The sequence below is a fragment of the Falco rusticolus genome, chromosome Z (genome assembly GCF_015220075.1).
Source record: "Falco rusticolus isolate bFalRus1 chromosome Z, bFalRus1.pri, whole genome shotgun sequence".
In the NCBI taxonomy this organism is placed as follows: Eukaryota; Metazoa; Chordata; class Aves; order Falconiformes; family Falconidae; genus Falco; species Falco rusticolus.
The window spans coordinates 16,774,768-16,800,024 of NC_051210.1; the positions used below are offsets into that span (position 1 = coordinate 16,774,768).

The 25,257-nt window shown below is 44.5% G+C and overlaps 2 protein-coding genes across 5 annotated transcripts in view; one reads left to right on the forward strand and one right to left on the reverse strand.

The window, feature by feature from the left end:
* Positions 1-1,263: 1,263 nt before the first annotated feature.
* On the forward strand, positions 1,264-8,497 carry XPA (XPA, DNA damage recognition and repair factor). Its single transcript, XM_037373821.1, is given in 7 exon segments — positions 1,264-1,519; positions 1,881-1,909; positions 1,911-1,995; positions 4,108-4,213; positions 5,837-6,002; positions 6,660-6,777; positions 8,255-8,497. Coding segments are annotated over 7 exon segments (813 nt in total). The 5' UTR covers positions 1,264-1,359; the 3' UTR covers positions 8,404-8,497.
* Positions 8,498-10,361: 1,864 nt separating this feature from the next.
* NCBP1 (nuclear cap binding protein subunit 1) overlaps positions 10,362-25,257 on the reverse strand; it is a 31,274-nt gene continuing 16,378 nt past the window's right edge. For 2 of the 4 annotated variants that reach the window (XM_037372915.1, XM_037372914.1), the window contains exons 14-23: positions 24,956-25,030; positions 23,775-23,878; positions 22,834-22,956; positions 21,474-21,576; positions 20,160-20,253; positions 17,589-17,692; positions 16,808-16,922; positions 14,234-14,383; positions 13,698-13,811; positions 10,362-12,813 (exon numbers count right to left, since the gene is read on the reverse strand). In XM_037372915.1, the coding sequence (XP_037228812.1) occupies positions 12,700-12,813; positions 13,698-13,811; positions 14,234-14,383; positions 16,808-16,922; positions 17,589-17,692; positions 20,160-20,253; positions 21,474-21,576; positions 22,834-22,956; positions 23,775-23,878; positions 24,956-25,030 (1,096 nt within the window). In that variant the 3' untranslated portion in view covers positions 10,362-12,699. The remainder of the gene's footprint in view (positions 12,814-13,697; positions 13,812-14,233; positions 14,384-16,807; positions 16,923-17,588; positions 17,693-20,159; positions 20,254-21,473; positions 21,577-22,833; positions 22,957-23,774; positions 23,879-24,955; positions 25,031-25,257) is intronic. The other 2 variants (XM_037372916.1, XM_037372917.1) reach the window with 2 other exon arrangements.

Below are 25,257 nucleotides of genomic sequence, written 5' to 3' on the forward strand. Positions count from 1 at the left end.
CACAGCACACTCTGCTGGCTGCTGCTGCAAGTTAATACCAAGAGCGGGCAGCCGGCTGAAGAAATAAAATGTTTTTTCCGACGCCGCAGAGAGAAGAGCCTATGCAGGTAAATGGCTGGGGGTGGCTGGGGCTGGGGGTGGCTCGGGCTGGGGGGATCCCCCGGGGGCAGCAGGGGAGTGCCGGCAGTTATCGCAGTGACAGGGAAGGGTGGGCGAGGTTGGGGACGAAGGGTGCCTTCCGTGCCGTCAGGTCACGGCGGTTCGCAATGGAGGCAGGAGCCAAGCTCTGCAGCAATGCCTCCATTTCCGCCGCGGCAAGGACGGGCCCCGCTCGCCGGCTGTTGCCCGCTAAGCTGGCTTTACACGAAAGTGGCTTAGAGCCACATTTGCATGACAAAGCCATTTAAGTGTCGCTCGGCGCTGAGGCGGGCTGCGGGCTCCATGTATCCCGTTGGTGCCTGGATCCTGCGCCACGCCGGGGGGCAGCGGTGGGGGTGTGGGGGACCGACACCCGGTGCCCGCTCGGGGCGCGGCGGGGGGACGGTGCCCTTCTGTGGGGGAGAACGTGGCGGAGGCCGCGGGGCCGCCGGGCAGGGACCCGGCGCGGGCAGGACCCGCCGCCTCCCCCGGGGCCGCGGCCGCGCGCGTTGCGGGAGCCCGAGCCCGACGGAGCGGGGCCGGGCCCGCGTGCTCCCATGCCCCGCCGGGCCAGGGGCAGCGCCGCGCCCGCCGGGCCGGGCCGGGCCGGCTTCGCTGGGACAAAGGGGCATTTGCCGCCGGGGAGTTCCCGCCGCGCGGGGCGGTGGTTGGTGCCGGCTTTTTTTTTTTTTTTCCCAAACGGGGTTGCTCAAGTCTGGCGCCAGGGCTGGTGCAGAAAGCGCTCGAAACCGCACACGCGGCCCAGCTCGGAAATCGCAGGGTCATCGCCCCCTCCCCCACCCCGCCCCGCCGGACTGATGAAACCCCCGGCCCCCACCCCGCCGCGGCCGGCCCGCCCCCCCTCTCCCGTTTCCCCCCCGGGCGCCCCCCACCCCACCCCGGGCAGGGCCGGGCGGCGCCCCCCGCCCCCCGTGGCCGGGCGCCACGCAGGCCGCAGCCCCCGCCCCCCCAGCCCCCGCGCGCCCCTCCCCCCGCGCTTCCCGGCACCCCCGGCACGGCGGCGGGGCGGGGCCCGCCGTGGCGGTGCGGGGAGGCGAGGCGGCGGCTACGCGCCTGCTCGGGGGGCCTCGCCCCTGCCGCCCCCTCCCCCGCCTCCCTCTCTGCGCAGGCGCAGTGCGGCGGCGGCTGGGCGAGGGGAAGGGCGAGCCGTCGCTGCCGGAGCGGGGGGGATCCGCGGGGCTCCGCGCCTCAGCCGCCGCCATGGCGGGCGCGGCTCCGGCCCCGGCGGAGGAGGCTTCGGGCGCGGCAGACGAGCGGCCGCCCCTCTCGGCGGCGGCGTTGGCGAAGATCGAGCGGAACCGGCAACGGGCGCTGGCACTGCGGCAGGCGCGGCTGGCGGCTCGGCCCTACCCTGCCGCAGGTCGGATGGCGGCGGCGGACGGGCCCGGCCTCGCCGGGCGGCTCCCCGCGCCCTTTATCTTTTTTCTGGGGGGGAGACGGGGAGACGGGCGCGGAGACGGACGGGCGGGGGGGGGGGGCGCTGCGCCGCCGTTAGGCGGGAGGCGGCGGGGAGAGGGAGCGGGAAGGGGGGGTGGGGGGGGGGGGGAAGCCGCGGCGCGCGAGGTTCCCCCCCCCCCCCCCACGTGGGGGGTGGGGGGGGCCCCTCGTGCGCGCCGCGGCCCCCCGCCTCGCGCCGCGGGGGAGCGCGCGCGCGCCCCCTGCCGGCGGCGGCCCCAGCCGCGCGCGCTAACGCGGCGGCTCGTTTGTCTTCTGCAGGCGGCGTGCGGGCGCGGGCCCCCCCCAAGGTCGTCGACACGGGAGGGGGCTTCTTCCTGGAGGAGGAGGAGGAGGAGGAGGAAGAGCCCGGCGCCGCCGAGAAGATCGTGCATCCCCCCGGTAAAAAAAATTACAAAAAAAATCACCGGAGGGAGCGGCGCGGGGTAGAGGGGCGGCTGGGGCGCCGGGGGGGCGGCGCCGCGTGCCGGGGCCGGGGGGGGAGGGCAGGAAGGCGCGGGGGCGACAGCGAGCCGCCTTCGGGCTGAGCGAGCGGGGCGGGTTGGGCGCCTTTTTTTTTTTTTCCCGGGCTTTTTTTTTTCCACCCCCTTTCTTTCTCCATCTTTTTTTTTTCGGCTTCCCCCCCCACCCCCCCTTCCCTCCCAGCCCGTCTTTCTGCATGTGCTCGATTTCTGGCGCGTCCGATTCTTTCAGCATTACAGCGGCTAGCAAATACGCGGTAATTAAAAATGAAGAATTTTAAGCCGCGGAAGTAGGACACAGTCAATGCCCTTGGGTATAGCACGTTTTTTCTTTTTTCTTTTTATTCTCTTTTCCTCGATAAACGTTTATTTCTACCATTTATTTCGGGAATTTGAATTTTAAGACCAAAATAAGTGTAAATTTTCGCGGGTTCGTCGGTTCTGGGGATTTTGAGGTTGATATCGTGCATGCCAAGATCAGAGCACTGCTGCAGTGCCAGCTTTTATCGTTATAAAACGGTATTGACGCCAAGTTGCTGATCGTTTGGTGGAGGATTTCAACATACGGTCTTGTGATATTGTGCCTCCAAAAAGCAAATGGAGAAGTAAGGATCCCAAAATAGATTCACTTTCTTCTCTGGGATTGCCTTTGTCTTGCTTTGTTCTGCTCTGAATCAGCTGCGGGGCTGTTGGTGCAGTGTATCTCTTTGTTAGAAATCGCCACCAGATTTCGTTAAGAGTGTAAACAACTGGCAGCCCTCCTTTTTTTGAGGGGTTAATGTTTAAAAATAAATTTAGTAGGTGTGGGATGCCTGTGCACTGGGGGTATTTTTGCTGTGTAATTCATAATGTCATTGTCTTAATAAAACGTCTCCACGTTCGGGAGTACTGCCTTAAATGATGAAATGTGATGTAAGAGCATGACTATGTGAAGTACTAAGAATCCCACTGTCGGTAGCAGGACTGAATTGGCATAAAATGTCGTCTTTGCTAGATCGAACCTGCTATAAATGCAAACGCAATTAAAAATGTATGGTGCTGCATGCCAAGCATTAATCTTCTGTTTCAGGTATTGTTAATATTCTGCAGTATTACCTCATTTTCAGTTCGTGAAACTGTATAAAAATGTTAATTTTCTGCTAGAACTACAATGTTACTGTTAAAAGGAACATTCCTTGTAGCCGCGGTTACCTAAATCGGTGTTTCTTGGCGTCCCTTGGAATGTAAAGCAGATGGCGATGACGCTGGAGGTGATCTACCCGGCGAGGATTCGGCCAGAAGTGATGGCCGGCACTGGGATGAGTCTGGGCTTGGAGCAGTGCTGAGAGGGCTTGGGGAGAGGATTGTAGTGGAGCTCCATCCCCATTCCACTCCTAGCAGCTCTCTGGCCATCCACCTCCATTTCTGCCAGCTGGAATGGACAAGAGCCTTGCCAACCGCCCCAGGCCTCCATCGAGCTCGTTTAGGGAGAGGCAGGTGTGGCTGAGCTAGGAAAAAAACTGGAGCAGAGCTGAGAGGACTATGATGCCAGTGCAGCTCCGGTACTGCTTCCTGCTCTAGCCCACCCTCTTCGAACTGCATCCCCTTTCTCTGCTTCCTTCCGTTACTGCCTGTGCGTCCTCTCTGAATCGGGGACGTATTATGGAGGGCCGGAACGGAGGGAAGCTGTAGGAGGGGATATGAAGCACTTTATGGGGAAATGCCGAGGACTGCTTTTTTTTTTTTTTTTTTTTTTTGTAACAATGGCTAAGTCGAAACAAATGTGTGCATTTGAATGTTGAAATCCAATACTTAATACAGCGAACCTTCCAGCAAGAACAGAAATAACACCAGCAGAGATGGGATTGTATGATACCGGGTTTGAGTTTGTACTGTATCTTTCTGGAAAACTTAAAAAGAGGAGTGAAACTAGTCTGTAAAAAATACTATGAGAATATAATCTAAATTCTAGTAAAATTGTCTGTAATACCAATTCCAGATGCTTGCTTTTTAACGTGGTAGTTAGTAAAAAAAACCAACTTCTTTCCATTAGCACCCGTACTAGAATTTGACTATCTCATCTGTGGAGACTGTGGCAAAGAATTCATGGATTCCTACCTTATGCAGCACTTTGATTGGGCGACCTGTGATAATTGCAGGTATTACAAATAATCAGGAGGGGGAAGCTTTATTTTATGTAAAGATTGCTGGCTATAATTTAGTTAATTAAAATAATTCTGTGTAATTAAAATGGCTGTCAGCAAAGAGACATTTTTCAGTAACTTAATACTGAAGAAGTAAGTGGAAGTCGACTGATAGTCTCTTGTATTTTCCATTATGGGGGTGAAGAACAGGAGCATTGTTTCAGGAGCCTGGCTTAGCATAGGGGACACAAGTAGATTTTTATTTTACATGATGTTGGGGAACCCGATGTCGGGGGGGGGCAGTTTGGTGTGTTCGTCAGCCTGGGGATTACTGTCTGGTTGCAGACTCGAGCAGCTTGAAAAACTTGACAGAACGCAAGAGCGTCTGCTTTCTGAGGTAGAGTGAGGTAAGATTAGGAGAGTTACTTGCAGTCCCAGTGCGTTAACCCGAGTGGAGTTGGTACTTTGGTCGGCGGGAGCGGGCCGGGGGCTGGGAGGGTGGCAGCCAAAGGGCAGGAGCCCACGGGAGGTGGCCGGCCGAGCCGCAGGGTGAGCAGCAGCTCGACCTTGAGCGGGAGGCAGGCAGCCCGCTCCAATACAGGAGAGGCTCCCACAGCTCAGAATAACCAGGGCAATGAAAGGGACCGAAGTACCCGTGAGTGCAAGAATGAATGGGGGGGTGGGGGTGGGGGGAGGGGAGAAGATTGCAGCTAGGAGTTTGTTCTGTGAGCTTCCCTGCTTTCTCCCGGGTGCGGTCTGGGTATGCACATGCTGTAGGCAGTTCACAGTCGTTACAGGCAAAGTGCTCTCTTGAAGGTAAGATGGGTGGAAAAGGGACGTTAAGGACAGCGCTAGGAGCCTTGGAAGCGGTTTTCCTCTCAGACTGAGTAGCTCTTGTAGCTGAACGCTAGGGATTCCTCGGTGCGTTAGCTTTTACTGTGGACTTTGAATTCTAGTAAAGCTACATTTGCATTAGTTCCTTGGTGACTGTTGCTAGCACTTGCTGTTTGGCAGACTGTTCTGGCTCGTGCAGGTTATCAGGGTTGCGTAAACGTAATCTTTCGTTAACTTAAATGCTGCTGTGTTTACACTTTTTCACTATCTGCCTGATAAATGTTGCAGTGTTTCAAGGTCTTCATTTTGTGGTTTCTCTGCCTACTGGCTGGCGTTTAGAAACGAGTGCTCTGCATTGCTAGTTGTTTCTGGGATCTAGAAGCATATGGAGTGTGTATATTCTCAGGTGGTCTGACCTGTCTCAGATTACACATTCTTTCTCTCTTGACCATGTGTCAGGCTTGTACTTTTGTCCTCTTGAATTGCATCTGGGCTAGGTGAATGCCTAAAGTAATTCATACTCTTAAGTTTCAGTTACTCCCTCTCATAAGGAAATAGAAGCAAAACCCTTCTAGAAGAAGTCTCAGCCTATGTGTGCTCAAATGGGAGATTTTTTAAACTTCATTTCAGGAAACTGATCCCAAAGTTTAGCTAGGTTGATGGTTTCCAAAGTTTTTGCATACATAAAAACGGAGAGGGTGAGGGCTTGCCTGTGTTTCAGGAATGGTAGAACCAATGGGGATTTAGATGTTAATAATGTGGGTTTCAGGTGTAGCTTTCTCATCATTGTTTTACATCTTCCAGAGATGCTGAAGATAAACATAAGCTTATAACAAGGACAGAAGCAAAAGAAGAGTATCTTCTCAAAGACTGTGACTTAGACAAGAGAGAACCAGTGCTCAGATTCATAGTGAAGAAAAACCCTCATAATTCGCGATGGGGTGACATGAAGCTTTATTTAAAACTACAGGTATGGAAATTATTAAGAGTGTTTCAGACCTTTTTTTACCTTCGTGGAACTTTGGTAGCCAAAATGGTGTCACTTCAGTTCTGATTTCTGAGGGATTTTGTTAAAGCTTACATTATACTTATATTGCACTTACATTACATGTAGCTTGTGTAAATTTTCTGTATAGTTAAAGAGCCATGATCCAAATTCCTGAGAGCATTTTAAAGATGTTCATGGACCACAGCCTCAGTGGTTTGTACAATTAGAGGTCACAAAGTGCATGGCCTTTCAGTGCTACTCTGAAGTGCTTGTGGCAGCTGCTGCAGTGTGTGGCCCTTTGTAGCTGTGGCTTCAGGTTCACACAGCTCTGCCCTTGGGCAGTGGGGAAAGAAGTAGGTTTTCCAGGGCCTTGTCATTTCTTGTTTGCTGCTTCTGTAGGAATGCTGCTTCAGAGCTGGGTTTAACTTCCGTAAGTTATATCTAGCCGATACTAAAAATCAATGTTGCCTGTTAACTGTGGAAGGAGTGTTGGCGAGTCGAGAGCAGAGACAGATGGGAGGCAGAGGCAAGATTGAGTTGGCTTTTGTATGTGTAGGAAAAAAATTAAATTTGTGAGTTAGAATAGTTAACTTCTGTCGTTTCAGGGGAAAAAGAAACACGTTTATGTCCATCCTGTAGGTAGTCAAGCGTTCTCTTGAAGTCTGGGGTAGTGAAGAATCATTGCAAGAAGCAAAGGAGCTCCGCCGTGACAACAGAGAGAAGATGAAACAGAAGAAGTTTGATAAGAAAGTTAAAGGTAAAGGGTTAAACTTACATACTGCAGTACCTGAAGTAAAGTACAGTTCTGTTTGAATTCGTTTCTGCATCTGATTAAATTATTTAGAAAATCTTCAGTGTGGCAAAATGGAGGCTTTCAGGAGCCGTGTGGGTAAGACTGGAGCAGTCTGGTCTGACCTCATAGCTGGCTATTTTGGGCGGAGGGTTGGACTGGGGATCTGAGGGCACATCCAACCTGAATTACCCTGTTGTCCTGTGGGCATGATGTAAGTGACAGAATTCAATTAATGATGTTCATTATGGTGCTTTTAAATTTGGTATGACCCAGCATGTGCCATAGATTGATCCTGCTACTTTTCCTGACATGTGGAGAGTGTGGATTTTTGTGGAGGTGGGTTATAATTCTGGCATATGTATGCATTCAGGTGGAGTAGCTGTAAATGAAGCCAGAAAATGCCTTTTCTCTGTTCGCAGTATTCCCAGCTTCTGTTTCTAGGGCTCATTATCCTTGGTTTTGCCTGATCAGTTAGTATTTAGGAGTATTTAATGGGTAGAACTTCTGAAAAATACTTTCAGCACAGACGCATTAGTAATTTTAAAAAAAAAGACTGTGTTTGTTTCTTTGCAAGAGCTGTGGCTTGTCATGATGTCTGCTGCCCGTAGCATCCATGCTTTGCTTTGGGTTGGTATTCAGAGAGGCAGAGCGCTCCAGCTGGCTGTGCTGGTATTATCTGGGGGAGGTGGAATGGGAGACTGAGCAAATAACCCCCTGTCTTGACCATTGATGTTCAGCACACAGAAGGGCTGGCAGCAGACTGTAGCCAAGATGCCAGAGTTCAGCGCAAGTACAGGCCTTAACGTGACAAAGTTTGCAGCCTGAACGGCTTGGCTCACAACGTGACTACGCTTTGCTGTTCGGTATGCTTGCCACCCACTTGCAACATCCGGATAATATCTTGTGCTGCCAGGCTGCCAGCCTGTGCTCTCTTGAAAACCCGCTGACTTCACTGCGGCTGCTGCAGAGGCAACTCACATTATTGGGCATAAAGCTTAGAGAATGCACAGTCATTTGGGAGGCTTACAGTGACCTGAATGAGAAGTACGCTTTCTTGGTCATGTAAAACAAATGAGGGGTTTTTTTTATTTTATAAAATATTACTCTGCATTCCATGTGCCTCTTTTGGGTACTTTTGAATGGCTTCCTGTAAAAAGGCAGTGGGCAGGTTAGTCCAGATGAACTAAAATCTTCTCTCATGAGATCTTGTGACAACTTGTGTCAGGGTAGTTCTTGCCCTTTAAAACATGCAAACAAGATGATGATTGCAAGGCAAGTCAAAGCTTGTTCTTGCAATAGCAGATTCTCACCCAAAACTTAGGGAAGACAGGCAACAAACAGATTGTCATCTGTAGTCCTCAGAAAGGTGGTTAGCCTGAGTTTTATTAACCATTATTTAAGATTTTAATAAATCTTAAAAATGTCTTTTATTTCTCATCAGAACTCCGCCGTGCCGTGAGGAGTAGTTTGTGGAAGAAAGAAACAAGTATCCATGAACATGAGTATGGACCAGAAAAAAACATAGATGAAGATACATACAAAAAGACATGTACTATATGTGGCCATGAGTTAACTTATGAGAAGATGTAGTGTTTAATCTGTGTTTTCTTTATTTCATTATCTTTTAAATGGTATTTTGTATTAAAGTCAAATAAATGCTAATTATGAACAAGCTGTTGCCAAATCCTGTGATGTGCCTTGGTTGTAAGAAGCTCTGTACAGAACAGTAAGCTTTGGCTTTTAAGCTAGATCTTGGTGTAGAATGAAACTTGTTTTTAACAGTTCAATGTGGGCATTCCACTTAATATGCTGATGAAATTAAGGTGAACGTCCCACTGCTTGACTGGTTCTTTTAGGGAGGAGGAAGGCTACATGGTTTTTGTCCTAATGTCTGGTTTCCAGGTATTACTGGTTGTGGGTGGGTGGAGGGCAGCCAGCTGATACAGCACCTCCTCTGGTTGTTGGAGACCATGTCGTGGAGCAGGTTCTGCTGGAAGACTTGGCTCCATTAAGGGAGAAGTCTTCCAAAGAAAAGCTGCCTGTTCCTGGGAAGATTCTGACACATCTCTACCATGTTTCATATGGGAGAGTCCTTCTGTAAGTATATTCTCTGCTGCTTTTCTTGCAAGTTTTAGACCCAAGGTGACTCTTAAAATGTCAAAATTACTCTTAAAACTTTTAAATGATAGGGTAAATACCTGTCCTGTGGTAGTGGTGGTGAGTAGCATTCCAAGGACAATCTCTTCAAGTGTGCTTGAATGATGTTTGCTTTCAGTAGAGGGTGGCTATGCTTTCAAATTTCTCAAATTTCAAACCCTTGGTTCTTACAGCTCTTGTGGAGATAGCAAAAGTGAAAGAACATGCTCTAGGCAGCGGCTCTGCATTTGTTCACTGTTGTAACTACAGCAGATACCAGTGAAATCTCTGGAGGCTTCCCAGGGGAGCCTGGGCCATGGTAGCTGCACAGAACTGCAATGTTACAGGAGAAGTGGTGTCTGGGGAGGGTGGATGATGGTTCCACTAATAACTTCACTTCTCCAATGCTGGCTTTGTGGTTTGCAGCCCCCAGTGACCTGCCTTCCCACCAAGCATGGGGGTCTCTGGGCCCTGCGTGATCTAAGAACATGGCACATGGCGTTGGCTGCGGGGCAGGAAAGCAGGACCTGGCAGGGCTTTTGGAGGTACTTGGCTCTGGTAAGACCCCACTTGGAGTACTGTACTCAGCTCTGGTGACCCCAGCATAAGGACATGAACCTGTTGGAGCACATCCAGAGGAGGGCCACAAAGACGATAAGCCTGGAGCACCTCTCCCATCAAGACAAGCTGAGAGAGTTGGGGTTCAGCCTGGGGAAGAGAAGGCTCTAGGGAGACCTTACAGCAGCCTTCCAGTACCTAAAGTGGGCCTACAGGAAAGCTGGAGAGGGATGTTTCATTCATAGTGACAGAACAAGGGGGAGTGGCCTTAAACTGAAAGAGCTTTAGGCAATACCCGAGAGGCACTCATCCCTGTGAGGAACAGGCTGCCCAGAGGAGCTGTGGATGCCCCTTCCCTGGCAGTGCTCAAGGCCCGGTCTAGTGCAGGTGTCACTGCCCATGGCAGGGGGTTGGAACTCTACAAACCAGTGTTGTCTTGCACCCCAAAGCATCCGTGTAGGGCAGCAGGGTGGCATGCACTGGCTGCTGACTCACTTAGCCCAGGGCAGGCTGCAGCAGCCACCCCTCAGCCAGCACCACCCACCCACCCCCGCCTCGCCTTCTGCAGCAGCACCACCCAGAAGACAGGCGGTGCCAAGGGTGACAGAGCATTTCCACATGGGCACCCTCCTGGCATCCATGCTTGCCTCACTCAGTCACTCAGGTGGGGCAACCACGTTAGATCAGCCCCAGGGCACAAGGAGGTGAAGGCTTGTGTGTTCATTGGGGTATCGGGAACCAGGCAGGGGAAACTGCTCCAAAGCCAACTGCATTTAACACCTGCATAACCCTGCCATGACTGCTACACCTCAGTGGTCCCCAGAATAGCCAGGACAAACACTCCCAACAGCAGCCTTCTTCACCTTCATTTATTTCTATCTTTGTGCATTTTTTCCAACTACCACATTTTTACAGCATCTTTACATGATCCACCTCCCCCATGCACCAGCAGTTCCAAGTTTCTCCAGTTAGCTGCTTGGTAGCACTGTGCAAGCTTCTCTCCTCTTTCCCACAGATGCAACCAGTTTCCCAGTCAAGTCAGGTGTACACCACTGGACCTACAAAGAGGGGAAGGTGTCCAACAGACTCAAGAAATTAATCAAAGCCCATGCTCACCGTGGAAATCGATTTAATTTTGAAAGACATTGCTATTTGGTTTTAAATCATTGGATTACACTCAGGCATTTACAACTGGATCCCCAGCACCCACATTTGTCAAGGCTCAGAGGAAGTTACAGGTTTGCAAGTTTTAACTGCATTATCAATGTTACAGATATCACATTTGTAGTCAGACCGCCACCATTAGTTAACATCAGAACTCTGACACTGATCTGAACCAGTGAAAAAAAAACATTAAACCCCAATTAAAACCTCTACAGTATTGTTTCTTAAAAAAAAACAAAACAAAATAAACCAACCAAACACCTATTTGATTACTCGAGAACATTAACAGAGAAATATTTGAAGCAGAAGTCTGTGCATGACTGACAAAACCCCTGCATAAAGCAGATCTACAACAATTAACAGTATAACCTATAGGAATGGAGGGATCAGTCACATCAGAAAGGGCAAGCAGAGAAAGCAGAGTAACATATCTAAGTCTACAAGGATATATCTGATTGCTGCAGGCCACATACAAACTTAGGTCAAAGTAAAAAGCTCCATTTTTTACCCTTCTTTATTGATCAGGAGGTCAGTTGGTCACGTATGGATGAAATGCATTACTAGGTATAATACTTGAAAAAATAATTCATACAGGAACAAAATTACTCAAAAGCTCATAACTTTCTAAGCCTAAACTGAATAGCATGGGGTATTTTAAACATACATCTGCAAAATGAAGAGACCATAAACAGCCTGGAAATACACTGCACAGTGACAGACCTGAGCACCTAAGGCATCATCTGTGCCACTCATCACTGCTTACTATGATACAGACCACACTGGTTTGGCATTTATGTATGTAATGTTACTTGCACAACTCAGAACTAAGGCTACTCTATTTTCAGGTTGTTTTCCCAGTTCTAGTCTTCTGTGAGATCTTACTTAATTTAGCATAAAATTCCGTCTCGAGACATGGCAGTCACATGCTGTTGTCACATTTTAAAGCAAGGGAAGGTTAGCAGATGCAGCCACAGCAAAGCAGCTGTTACTAAGCCAGATGAGGTGAGGGCACTGGGTTCATCCCACCATCACCACCAGAAAGATTCCTGGCATCGCTGCAGGGCCAGCCCAGCACAAGCTTGGCAGCCCAAATCATTACAGGCTGAAATAAGGGAACAAGCTAAATGCTGCCCTGCCTTCTCCCCTGGCATCTGGGGCTGGAGCTCCCAACACCCAGGTAAGGCTTGCAGTACAGAAGTAAGAAGTTTGTTCTGCTCCAGCTCTTGCTTACTGTCTGCATCTACCAGTGAAGACTGCTGCCAGAAGCAGTTCACAATTCTTTGCCCATACTGCAAAAAGGATTGCATTTTTCAGAAGTTATCCATGATGTTCCGCTACCGATTGTTTATAGCTACTGTAATAAGACACTAAACAATACATTAAAAAAAACATATTTCAATTGTATTACAACCATGTTCTTCCAAAGTGTTGAAATCTAGCTGGCTTGGTAATGAACAAATTCATACGCTCTATACTACTTTGAAAACTTAACTCAAGTGTTTCACATGCCCAAAATTACGATGCTTTTCCTGTGCCATGCTAGAGAACTTACCACACTGCTCACAGAGGGTGCATTCCCCTTCAGATTCACAAAGCGCTATAAACTGTTTCTCATTTTTGCAACTCCTTTCATTTAAGGGCCAGGCAGAGGTAACAAATTCTACTTCAGGGCTTTTTTTTTTTTTTTGTTTTGTATTTTTTTGTTTTGTTTGGGTTTTTTGTGGTTTTTTTGTGGTTTTTTATTTTTTATCTTTGTTTCTGGGTTTTTATGTAAACAACGGGGAAAAACAAAAATACTATCATGAAGTAAAAAAATTCATACTTCATGTCTATCCCCTATCAGTCATATCTTCTAAGGCTTATGATACTTAGTTTTCTGTTGGTTAGAGTACTGTATTCTTTTATATAGGAGCACATGAAACGCAGTTTTAGTCAAAAATTTCTTAAATCCCCATGTGAAGTTTTCTTATTAAAAAAAAACCTTAAATTCATTAAAGTCCTGCAGAGAAAACTGCCTGTGAATAATCCTCAGGCCTGCAGAGCACAGAACTGCTGAAACACAGCCAGTATGTGGTGGTCCAGTTCAGCTGTAAACAGGAGGTTCTCTAGGGTGACCATGTACTGCTGGATTATCTGATGATGCTGGCAGATAAAAAACAAAAACAAAAACCAAATCTTTACTGTTTTCATTTATCATTGTACAACAACAGGCAGAGAAGTCAAGACAAGTAAGAATCACAGGTCAAATATTTTCATCAAACTAGTTAAGCACATCTCATTTTCACAACACAGTAGCCACTGACAAGCACAATGCAGAGCCACTGCTGACTGCAAGAAGAAAGCATGTGCTGAAATCCTGTCTTGAGAAGCACTGTGCTTCCTTGTAGCTTTTCACTCCTGGATCCTGAATTGTGAGCAACATGCAACAGCAGAGATATCCTAGGAGAATCGGGATATTTGCCTTCCTCTGAAGCCACATCCACTACCAGGGAAGGGTGCAGCTCAGGGCAGAATTATGTTGAAGAATGGGAGTGGTGGTATATCTTCCACTCACACAGGTATAATGTTCTATTTACTATCACTTTTACCCAGCCACCTGTGCTTGCTACCTGATTTAATATAGAGCCAAGAATTTAAAAATTATTTAAATAGATACTTTGATATATTTATGTATCTTAAAAGGAATTCTGCAGTATTTTAATCTGCTTATTTAAAAGACATGTATTTCAGCATCCTTGCTCACTCACAACTTTGCCCTTACTACGAACACATGGTTAAGAGGAGCTCAGAGGAATTCATAACCACATCTTGGTATCTTTTTGCAGGATGCTTACAGCGTGGGAATTAATCAAGGACCAGTCACACCAGTCTGTGACAGAGATGCGGCCAGAACCGGAGTTACAACTTAGCCCCACGCCAGCCTTCAGAGAAGACGCGCTGCCGCCACCTACCGCTACGCCGATGGAGGGCTCAGCTCTCCAGCACCCCCCTGCCCACAGCCTGCCAAGCTCGGAAGCGAAACTTACTTGAAGGAAGATCTGCTGCAACCTCTCTATACAGCTCTTGTACCAAGGTGTAAATACATCAATTCCACCAGTCTCACAGCGCACCAAGTGCTCAGTTAACAACATAATGAAACGCTGCAGGAGAGAAAAAAAATCCACAACACAAACTTACTCACTCTTGTAAAATGAAAGCAGGATCTTAACTTCAGGTAAGAGGATCTGGGGGAAGAAGCTTTGAAGAGCAGCCCAAGAACAATCATTTTGTTTTGCAAACACTGAATTTAGTAAGCAAATAAAATCCAGTTACCTTCTTGTTGTTCAGGAAACTGTATGCTAACAGAACTCCTCTGTTCCCAAGTGCTAACATCTGAACAGATCCTGCTCCAAAGCAGCCTTTGCAGTGGGATGATCTGGATTGACTCTACCCCACAGTAAACCCATCAACCCGTCCCATATTCATATTTCAAGAAGATGCCTGGCATACAAGTGACACTGAAATATTGTAAGTCCAGTAACTTTAAAGCCTGGAAGTGAGAAGAGACTTTGCGCATCATTACCTGGAATATAACAAGGAAGAGATTCTTTTGCTCACTCTGGGCTGACTCCACTTTTTCTTGCAAGCGCTCTATCTGCTCTTCTAGCGGTCCATCTTCCCGATCACTACTTCGGTCATCATCATCATCATCATCATCACTGTCTCGCTGTAACTGACAACAACACAACACTAACTAGCAACCTAGTTGCCTGTGAATACTGTTAATGCCCTCTGGTTCCACACGTGAAGAGGTATGCAGAGCAACTGAACAGCAGCAACTGAAGGTGCTCTGTAGTTTAGTAAGTATTGTATTTTGAAAGACATTTACTTTGAATATAATTCAGGAAAGAAATCTGGAAAGAAAAATGCCAGTGTGGGAAAGCCTTGGAAAAAATAAATTAAGATTTCAGAGAAACCAGAGCAAGCTTAAGATCTATCAGCCCTTTATTTAGTGGAAACACAGTAACAGGCAATACCCCTGCTGACTTTTAGCATTACCAGATAACAAAGAACTTTAAAAAAAAAATGCTGGTGCAGGTCTTTTAAATTGTGTCCACTGCAGTAGGGCAGGTAATTCATTCAATTAACTGTTCTGAAATCTCAGGGCTCCTAAAAAATAAAGCACTTTGTGCAAGAACTCAGCCGAATCTGGTTGGTTAGCACAGAATGGAAACTAGAAACCGTAGCCCATGGTGTTACAGTGGGGACTCCCTGTATTCACTATCAAAAGGGACGCTCTCAGACTAGAAAGGGTCAGCATGGAAACCAAAGTACTAACTAGGAACATGGTATGTTCCCATTTCCTCAAAACCAAACCAACACAACCATCACCACCACAAAACACATGAGTACCAGACTTTGGAACTCAGGTAACGAAGTCTTACACAAGACTACAAGGGATACAGGAGGAAAGGCAGAATCAGATGGATTATGGTACATTCAAATACAGGCATTGCTTCAGTCTCATAGGATTGTTTCTGTGCAAAAATACCCACAAATTAACAGCTCAAAACTTCAAATATTTGTAAAAGCAGCACATGCAACTTGTGACAAATACAGTCATGTGTTAACTCACCTACTGCATAGCAAACAAAACTCAGAATCAGAAGATAATTAGCTCTGAACTAGCATAAAAATTACAAACTATTTACCAGAGCAAGTGAGAATTTAATTCTATTCTCTCTGTAGGAACTTGCTATTTCCCCATCGACAGAGGTTACCTGAACTCAAAATGCTAAAGGACCAATAGAACCTAGAAGGAAGCATGTAAGCCTTGGGCTCATTCTGTAGCACGGCAATCCACTGCACGCTGGGGATATCAAAACTTGACGGCTTGCTTACTCGAAAAGGAATGGTCATGCAGAGAGCAACAGCCTGCAGAACTACTTACTGTTACACACAAATGTTTCTTCCTGGCACAGTACTTATTTAAAGTACTAAGTAATAAAGAGCTGCAGCAAGAGACAAGTACAGAAATGAAAACACTGGTATATTTGTTTAGAGATGCCAGAGAAGCTCTTTGCCTCACAGTAAGATCGATGACTGCATCTAGATCTTAAATGATGATCAGGCATTTATTAACCGGTGATCAACATCGATTGAGGATGCAAGCAACTAGGATGGCTGTTGTTGGGAGTGAAGGAAACAAGATGAAGGGGCTGGGATGAACCAACACTGGCAAACTGTATTAGTGATACCTCAACAGAAACTTCTGGAAAAAAAAATGACTGACTCATGACTTCAAAAGCTATCAGCAGTCTCTGTGCCCCGGGCCAAATTCTGACATTAACTTCATCCAAAGCTTTGGACCTAGCTAAGGGATTTATGCAGGTAATCATACCCACAGACTACATACAAACATGGAAATTCTCTCTTGCTCTCTGCAATTCTTAACATGTTTACAAACTGACTTAATTCTATCACAACTAAGTATCGCGTTTAGCCAAACTTCCTTGTGCCCTATCTTTTGTGGCTGCCACATCCCATCATCCCATTTTAGCTGCCCCACTTGGGACAACAGAACACAACAGCGGCTGCTTGCTCATCAGTTTATTGTATACAGTAGCCTAGATCATGCAACACTATTCAGAAAAATAAGCTGGAAGAAGGAAGTGACGGATGCCAGTGTCAGAATCCAGCAGCATCCATCAGAAGAACAGTAACAGCCAACTCTTCAATAGCAAATAGCTGTTTCCGTGCACTTCTGCATGGAAGCCACAAGAGCATTCTTTTAACTTACTATAAACAATCTGAGTTAAATTGTTTATTGTTCTTACTGTTATCTAATAATGTACTTGGAATCCAGATTAGAAGTGGAAAACATACTTGTATGGAAGAGAAACTAGAGAACTTCAACAGAGCAACAAATGCCCTTAAAGATTTTACTGAATTCTTAGGTTATAGCTACCAATAGAAACGTGGACTGAGAACATGCATACAGTTTTTGATGTCTTAGTGTTACAGATGACGTGTCTGCAGACATGCTTCCTGATAAACATATTTATTCAGTCCTTCCCAAACCAACTGTGTGTCAGTTTGACAGCATGCAGGTTTGTTTAACTTTGATTAAAATAATTAAAAATTACAAATTACTCACTCTTTTGTGCTGCCTGGCCAATCTTGCCTTAGTCTCCCCCAGTTCTTTCTGAATCTTCAGAACATGCTTATTCATCTTACGAATTGTGGAATGTAAGATCTCCCAGATATAAAGCCTAGGAAAGACACGAAGCTCAAAACACTACATTATACACTACTCCAAGACAGAAAACTGTAATTTTATTTTAATTTTTTTTTTATAGGAAAAGGTATCTTGGGGAATTTAAAAATACTTTGTATTGTCCAAGACATCTAGTACAGTAAGAAAACACTTGGCATAAAGGAAAGCATACCTGTAATGTAAAAAAGCTTATCACTAACTTCTTTCCTATTTTTCGCAGTACACTTCCAAACCAGCATTGTATTTTATACACATACTGCAAGACTACCAACATCAAATTAACTTCTCAGAGCAAACACTTGTCCTGTTCACAGTAAGCAATGCATTAGTGGTGGTACAAGTTACGTAACTCAACCAAAGACCAGGACCACACTAAGCTAGCAGCTATGTAACACACAGCCATGGACTTTTGTCTAGAAACAGTTCCAGTGTTGTTCTGCTTTGATAGGCTTGGAGACTACTTGTAAAATGACACACTAGCAACATTCTTGCACTGCCATGTAAACACTCATACCCTACCTCAGAAAAAAAATGTTCAAGTACGTATTTTGTAGAAGGAGAAAAAGCTTAATTGTACATTTTTCTGCTACTACTCAGCTTTCATACATTAAGCTATGTACTGGCCACTTACAACAGTAATTTACAGACAAATTCTTGTTACCTAGTAAAATCATGGGCAAGCTCTGAAGAGAAGATCCAGTTTGCTACTGCAGCGCAGTCAACAATTTGTGTCCGAATCATCTTGTCCACAAGCACAGCAATCATCTGTATTTTGTGAAAGACATTGCACACACAACCTATGTAAAGTAGTCCAGCCACAGATGGCTTGATGCAACTCAACATTAGTGATACCACTGGGTAATTTCAAATACTTCTGAAAGCTGGGCAGACTAGTCTAGAACTGCTCAAAACAGGGGATCTACATCAATTACATAAAGCATTCTGATTTTGTTTAACAACCACTTCTACTTCTTGTGAAAGTGAGGTATCACTCTTACCATATATACTTCCATACAAAAGCAAAAAATACAAGCATCATAGCTGGAAGTGAGGCCTCAGACACCCAAGTCCTAGTACGTGCCATCAAAGTACTCAAACCAGAGCATAGATACCTATCAGATCACAACAATGAAGGAGCTAGTTAGCCTACTCTCCTTGAACTGCAGGTCTTCCAACATGACAGCAAGCTCTTCTCTACAGGACCTATTCATTTTTAGGACAGAGCCAGTGCTCTGTAGCCAACGGAAGTACTTGCTACAGGCACTACTGTGACTCAGGGAGGGAGGGTTGCAAGCAATCTAACAGGCAACTGCAGAGAGGAGTTACTGACTAAAGCAGTTGCAAGCTGTTCAGAAAAAAGGCTTATCTTAGTTACTCATGTGATTAAATGCCACAGTATCTAAGAACCACAACCTGCACTGTATTTATCCTTACAACCACCCATTGTCAAATAAGGAAGTGTAACAAAGCTCCTTTTAAGGAAGGAAAATGAAAATAACTGAATGAATCATACAGAAGACTCAGCACTCAACTTTCAAGTCCCAGGATAGCATCCTATGCTCTAATTTGCCTTTCTCTATTGCCAGGAAGAATTTCTGATTACTTAATCTGATCTTCCAAAAAACACAGCCCTAGGATTTTGAGAAAAAAAATTTAATCTCAACATTAAAATTTCCCTTTATGAAGTCACCACCACAACCTTGCTTATAGGTCCAGGGATTACTGGTTACTATTGCTAAATCACTACCTGCAGCATAGATGACTCATTAGCATTATATGGCTTGCAAATACTGCTGATAGTCTGAATAAATTCAGAATACATTCCCATAGACATGTGAGTAGGGTAAGCGCCATGGAAACAGACTCTGGACAAGTGTCCTGCTGTCCAGGCACCATTTCTTCTGTGTGCCTGGGAGGTTGTAGGCTGAGGAAAAAAAAAGCACTTTACTAGAAACAAAAGACTGAACTGCAATAAATGCAAGAGGAAAATTTAAATTCCATGATCAAGTAGAACAGCAGCCTTTCCTAACTTCTGCATCTGACATTTTTAAAAGTGATCCTGATTTATTCATAAAAAACTAACTTGACTGTTCAGTCTGGGTTTGAAACCTCCATCTCAGTTTGGTCATGCTGCAATACAAAGGCACGGAAAGGGAGAGGATATTAGATTGTATAATTTCTTCTGATCCAGTTAAATGGCAGTAAGAAGTAGGTCAGACTGTAATCATCGTATTTTCAAGGTCAGTAAATTGGGTAAAAAGTTTAATAAATTTAAAAATCCTGCTTTTTTTATGTTTTCACTGTACTTAGAGGAGAGGTGATATCCTGTAAAGGTATCTTCTAGGTGCTCAGTTTTTCCCCTAAGGAATGTACCACAGGTCCAGTAGCAGATGCAAGGATTACCCCTTGCTCTCAGTGTGGCATCACTTCTGAAAGTCTAGCCCATGCAGCTGTGAGGTACAGTCTACTTTCAAGCACAGTAAAGTGCAACAGAAACACACCAGTAAGGAACACATGAAATAATTGATGCAGGCAAATTCAGCTTGAGTTCCTTATTGATTTCTATTTATAGAAAAATGACAGCTGAGGGAGAAAACAACTGCTGTGAAGAAACTGAAGAGCTTAAGCAACTGAGGCATTTTTCTAGGTGTTTTAGGGTGTTACTTCCTCTGGCTCAAGAATTAACGTAATCATGGCACTGTCAAACTCATCTGTTCTGAACAGCCACTGGTTGCAGCTCTACTCACTCTGCCCACACAAAAAGACTCCAATATGAGCTTTGTGGAATAACTGTATGGCTTTCACTAGCAATTAAAAAAGAAATCTCTAATAAACCCCATGTTTCCACATTTCTGAAAATGTGGCCTGCTTTTGATACGAGATCTAAATCTTATTTCAATTTACATATCTAGACTGTTTTCTGATTTTGAACAGAAACATGATTTTAGCAAAAGTTATTCTCTTGTACAACAAACAGCATAATATGAATGTGAGTCAGAATGGTAGCCTTTGCCCTCCCACAATGAGCTCTGAGGAAAAAGTGGCCTCACTGATGGTATATATTTTATGTCCAATATTCATTTTCGGCACAACAGTAAATACAATCTGGACTCTCCTTCAAGTAAGATAACAGTAAGTTTTTTAAAATATTACAGTTGGCTTTATATCCTTTATTATATATGACCTCTGTGAGTTGAAACTCACAAAGATACTTGACAATGCAACCTCTTACCTGTGGATGATTCTTCCAAACCTCATATACAACCCTCAGAACATGGAGTTTCCCCTCATCACTTTCAGCAAGTGTTTTGAAGACTTCATGAAACCTTTTAATAGATATAAGTACTCAGTGGAGGGGCTGGGATCAGGTCAAAAGAGCAGCAGATACAAGGCAAGTAGTTTTGATCAGCCAAAAGAAAGTTTTGTGACTATCTGCAGCAAGTCTTGAACAACTATTCCCTGGAAAAATATAACCATGCCGAGCTAGAATAGGCTACAAAGACACAGCAGCTCCTAAAAGCAACTTAAATCTTAGTGGTGAATCTGCTCCCTGAAGCTGGGCTACATTTCTCATACTCCTAAAAGCAGGAGGCACTTTCATGCTTCATATGCTTATTTATACACAGCTGGAGCAAAATTTGCAGGCTTTTGAGCCTTACACCTTTCCTGATACATGTTTCAGTAACTTTAGACACTTACCCAATCTGCCTCCTTTTGAGGGAAATGCTGCTAAAAAGCCCCTATTTCAGCAGTTATGCTGACTATTCACAACCCAGCTTATTGTAATACAACTACAAAGTGTAAGAGACTTTTTGATCTCATGGCTGCAACTGTTGATGTGCAGCAGTGAAAATACCATGGCTCTAAGCATTCATATCACCTTGTCTCTTGTGATTGCAGGTTACCACCTACAGCATCTTAACATTGCCTCTATAAAGCTTCCAGGTGCATGTTTTTGTAACAGCTTTATATACCTTCAAGGACAGACAGAAAAATGTCTCATTAAGATGCATGTGACTACCCCTTTATCTACCAAGACTACTTAAGAGTAACTCCAAACCACACTGGATTAAAAATCAGTTATTTTATCTCATTTTCCTAAAAAAGGTGCAGTAAATTCTTTAGAAGTTAAAGCATATCTTCAAGGGATATACTCTAGACATATCTGTTCTAGAGTCATATTCATACTACAAGATATTGTGCTGGGAGCTACCACATCATTCAAATGTAAGGAGAATCCTTATTCCTCACCATAATCACGAAATGAGTAATTCTAAAAAGGAGTAGTGTTCCATATCTGTCTCATGTTTGATTCACTTCATGTGGCTGTTATGTATACATTTCTGTTAATTCCATTCACACATCTAACCTAGGAGTTACACTACTATTCCTTCAGTAAGCAGCACCATTAGTTCTCCTAATCATATTGCACTGTGAAGCACCTAAAACACTGCTGAAGTGTGCAGCCCAGTTCTTTAATCAAGCATTTCGTGACCAGAATTAAACAGTTCTGCAAGCCCCCAAATAATACATATATTACACTTACTTTGCCAGGGCACTGAAGGAGTGGCTGAAAGACTTTGCAGCTAGATGGAGCAGAGTCTGAACAAAGACTTCTATTTTCAGAGGGCTGAAGGTAAATCCTTCATCTGCAAGTTAAAAATTGAAACTCTTAACTACTTTCAAGGCAAGCACATAAGCTACTCACAAATTTGTAGAGATAACTTAAGGTTTAACTCATTTCACAAAGTTTCACCGACAAGGTTTTTGCAAGGCTGAGCAGGGAACTAGTAAAGACTCCTCAGATCTTGTGCAGATCTTCAGGCTCCCATTTTGCCATGGATAAAATGCACAGAAAGAATTCCAGGTCAGCGAAGAAGCTATCAGAGACACGGACACTCTACCAACACATAACAGCACTGATGGACAGCAGCAGAGAAAGACACCAGATTAAGCTGAAGAGTTATGCATCAAGCTGAAGGCCTGGCAGACCATAACAAAGTGAGTGGATGAGGAGAGGGGAAGGTAAGGATGATCAGGATGCAGAAGTTTGCTATTTTGACATGTGAGAAGGGTCCAGCAAGCATGCATAGCAAATATGGGTACTAGGGGTGAATGGTGACAAGCCCCCCTCCTGTAGCTGCAGCTACTTGCAGCTGAAGACAGGCAGGAGGGAAAGGCTCATTAGTGGGTGATGTCTAAAGCAAACTGGGAAACATGACAGTGGATCCCAAGGCAAAAAAAACCAGATCGTTGCTGCTCTCTACTTGCATAACAGAACACTTGCAAATATTACAGAAATATTGAAGCTGTCGCCATTGTAAAGATCACTTCCTAATTCTCTGTCTTGCACTCCTCCTCTCTCCCCAAAACACACAGGCTTTAGGAATCAATGCTGTCTGTGGCTGCAAAGCTAAAAAGAACACGAGCAGAGTCCCATCATGAGTTTGTATCTATAGAAGACTACAGCCAGCAGGCTGGCTATCTTGTCTGTCATGGGACAGCACCAAGAAGACAGAAGCTCTCAGGGCACAAGCACTGAAGCTCAGGGGTGAGGATAACAGCATGAACTGCTCTCTGTGGCTGAAGGCAAAGTAGTGCTAAATTCTTTCATGCTACCTCCATCAATAAACACATGAAAGCACACTTCAAGCACCAGGCTACCTCTGTTACTTGCAGAGGGAGGCTAGCAAGAGGTTTACAAAACCTCCTTACAATAGTATATTGTTTCCATTTACTGATAAGCTGAAATCAACTTACAGTTGAACAAGAAGGAAAATATTTTGAATAACAAGGAAAAACATACAGTTCTGTTAACTATCACATTCATAGCTCCACAGGATGGCAGTTCAGTCTACACACTACAGAAATTACAATCTGCTGAAGCCTAACAGCATGTATCTTACCATCATCATCATCCTGGTTTGGATTAGGCACATCTTTTAAAATGCTGAAGATTTCTTCATTACTGGCCTTATTTTTAATTGCAATTGTTAAACACAGTGCCGCAGTATATCCAGGAAGAGACCCTAAACAAAAGCAAAGAGGTCAAAAATATGTGGAAGGCAAGTGAGCATTTTTAACATCAGTTGGACTCTCAGAGAAACAAGTACACTTCCCAGCTAGACCCAAAACTAGCTGCTTTTAATATCATTGTCCACTTCACTATAAAACTGCTCAAAAGATTACCTACTCTTCACGTAATCCAAAACTCCGAGTAGAAACTCTAGAGCTCACGTCAGGTAATCACCCTCCTGTCTAAAGCTTGACTTCAGCTTCTACCATTTTCTTAAAAATACAATACTTCCTTCTTTTTCCTCATTGCATATTTGATGAGGACACTTTTATGCTTAGGATTGTCTTTTTACCAAGTAATAAAAGGAATAATAAGGTGTATCTCTACCTCAACCTTTACATCATCTGCTGCCTTCTGTATGCTTCACTAACCAAGTTCACTAGTAAAATCTTCTACTGTTTCATGAAGTTCAAGAAACAAACTCATTATCACTTCACATGCTGACTTACGCATAGTATTGTGCCCAAACAGGGGAAATTGATTACTTTTTTCAATTTTAGACTTCTGGCAAAAAATACTATACAAGAGTAACTTCAAGTATCTGGATTTTCTTTTCTTCATAAAGTAACAGAGAGGCTTATATTACAGAGATCCAGGCTTAATACATATTAATTGCTCATATGAAGCCTATTTACCCATATGAAAATCATGCATATTTTTTTCAGCTGTATTCTTCATGAAGTCAACGGATGCTACAGTCAATTTAGTGCACTTCCTTGCTCTGAAACACTATTTTCTTCAACTTGACCCCTCAGTAACTCTAATACTTACTATTACTTTCATCTCCGTATTTGTAAATGCACACTGGATTAGCAGGACAGAGGACAGAAAAACTTGCAGGAACAATGTCTATTATTCGTTGATGATAGGAGAGTCTGGAAACAACAAGTTTCACAGCAGCAGAATTAAAATGGGAATAACACCAGGGCTAATTCTGAAGCGATTGCTTTACAATGGTCTTCCTGTATTTAACTTTCATACAACAAAAATCAGGATGTTTATACAACAGAATGGTAGTTTCTGATGGATAGTAAGAGCTAAGTAAACCAAACTTACTGGCAGATGCTTTCTATTTGAACTCTGTGATGCTGGAGTTTCATCCTCATACAATTAATTTAGTTTGTGAAAAGATTTAGAGGCTGCCTAGTAGGATGCATTAGGCAAAAGCCTAAGATGTGCTGCGGAAAACTAGTAAGATGTTGGTATTCAATGAAGAAAAAAAAAATATTACACTGTATGTCTTCATTTTACTTTCCAGCTTATTTCACTCCTAAGAGGCTTAATTTTGCTACCAGTTTTCAGTGAAATGGAAGAGTGCCACTGAAAAAATTGCTTTTGTTTTACAGTACAATACATTCACACTTCCTATATTGAATTAACCCCAAAATGGATGAATTTTCATGTAGGACGCTGCATAACACCAGCTTTTTGAACATTTTGCTCTCTTTCCTATATCCCTCTATTTCAACTAAGTTCAGCCCTGATTGTGTACTCTTGTTGTTGGGTTTCAGGGGTTTGTTTGTTTGTTTTAAGGTCAACGAACACCAGAGACACCTAGAAGGATCAAGATTACAGCTTCTCAGGTTTTAGGATAACTAATGATCAGTTCCCTCCATTTCTGTGAACGCTGAATACTTCCCAGGAATATTACCTAAACTTCATCTCTCTCCATGTCTATGGTGAAGCATGTCTTTTTGTAACTATAGGTATGCATATCTGGGATGGACAGCTCACTACCACCTGCTTCACCCGCTTCTCCCTCTCTCTGGTGTCCTAAGCACTCTACAGGAGGTAAACCAGATTAAAATCATACAGACTTGTCTCTTAAATGAAACTGAATTGTAAGAACAGACAAGCCTAAGGCAAGAGTCAAGTTCAAAACAAATCTGCCAGTATCCAGAAGCAAAGGTCAAACTTTGCTTTGAATGCAACTATCAAAAGATCTTACTTACCGCATGCACTTTTCCAAAACCTCTCTCACAAATTTGGGTTTGGGCTTTTCAAGGTCCTGTGTAAGACAATCTGACCTATCATAGGACAGAATACGATAGCTTTTAGCAAAAGAATTTGTGCTTTAGTCCCCTTTTGGTCTAATAGGTACAAAGCAATCATGGTGTCAGGACAACTGGAGTGCCTGACAGTTTTACAGTAGGCAATTTTAAGACAATGAGGTAAGTTTATCACTATTTCCTTACTGGCCATTACAATTCTTGGAATCTCATCTCCATGTGATGTATTTTCAAGTAGCTTCCCT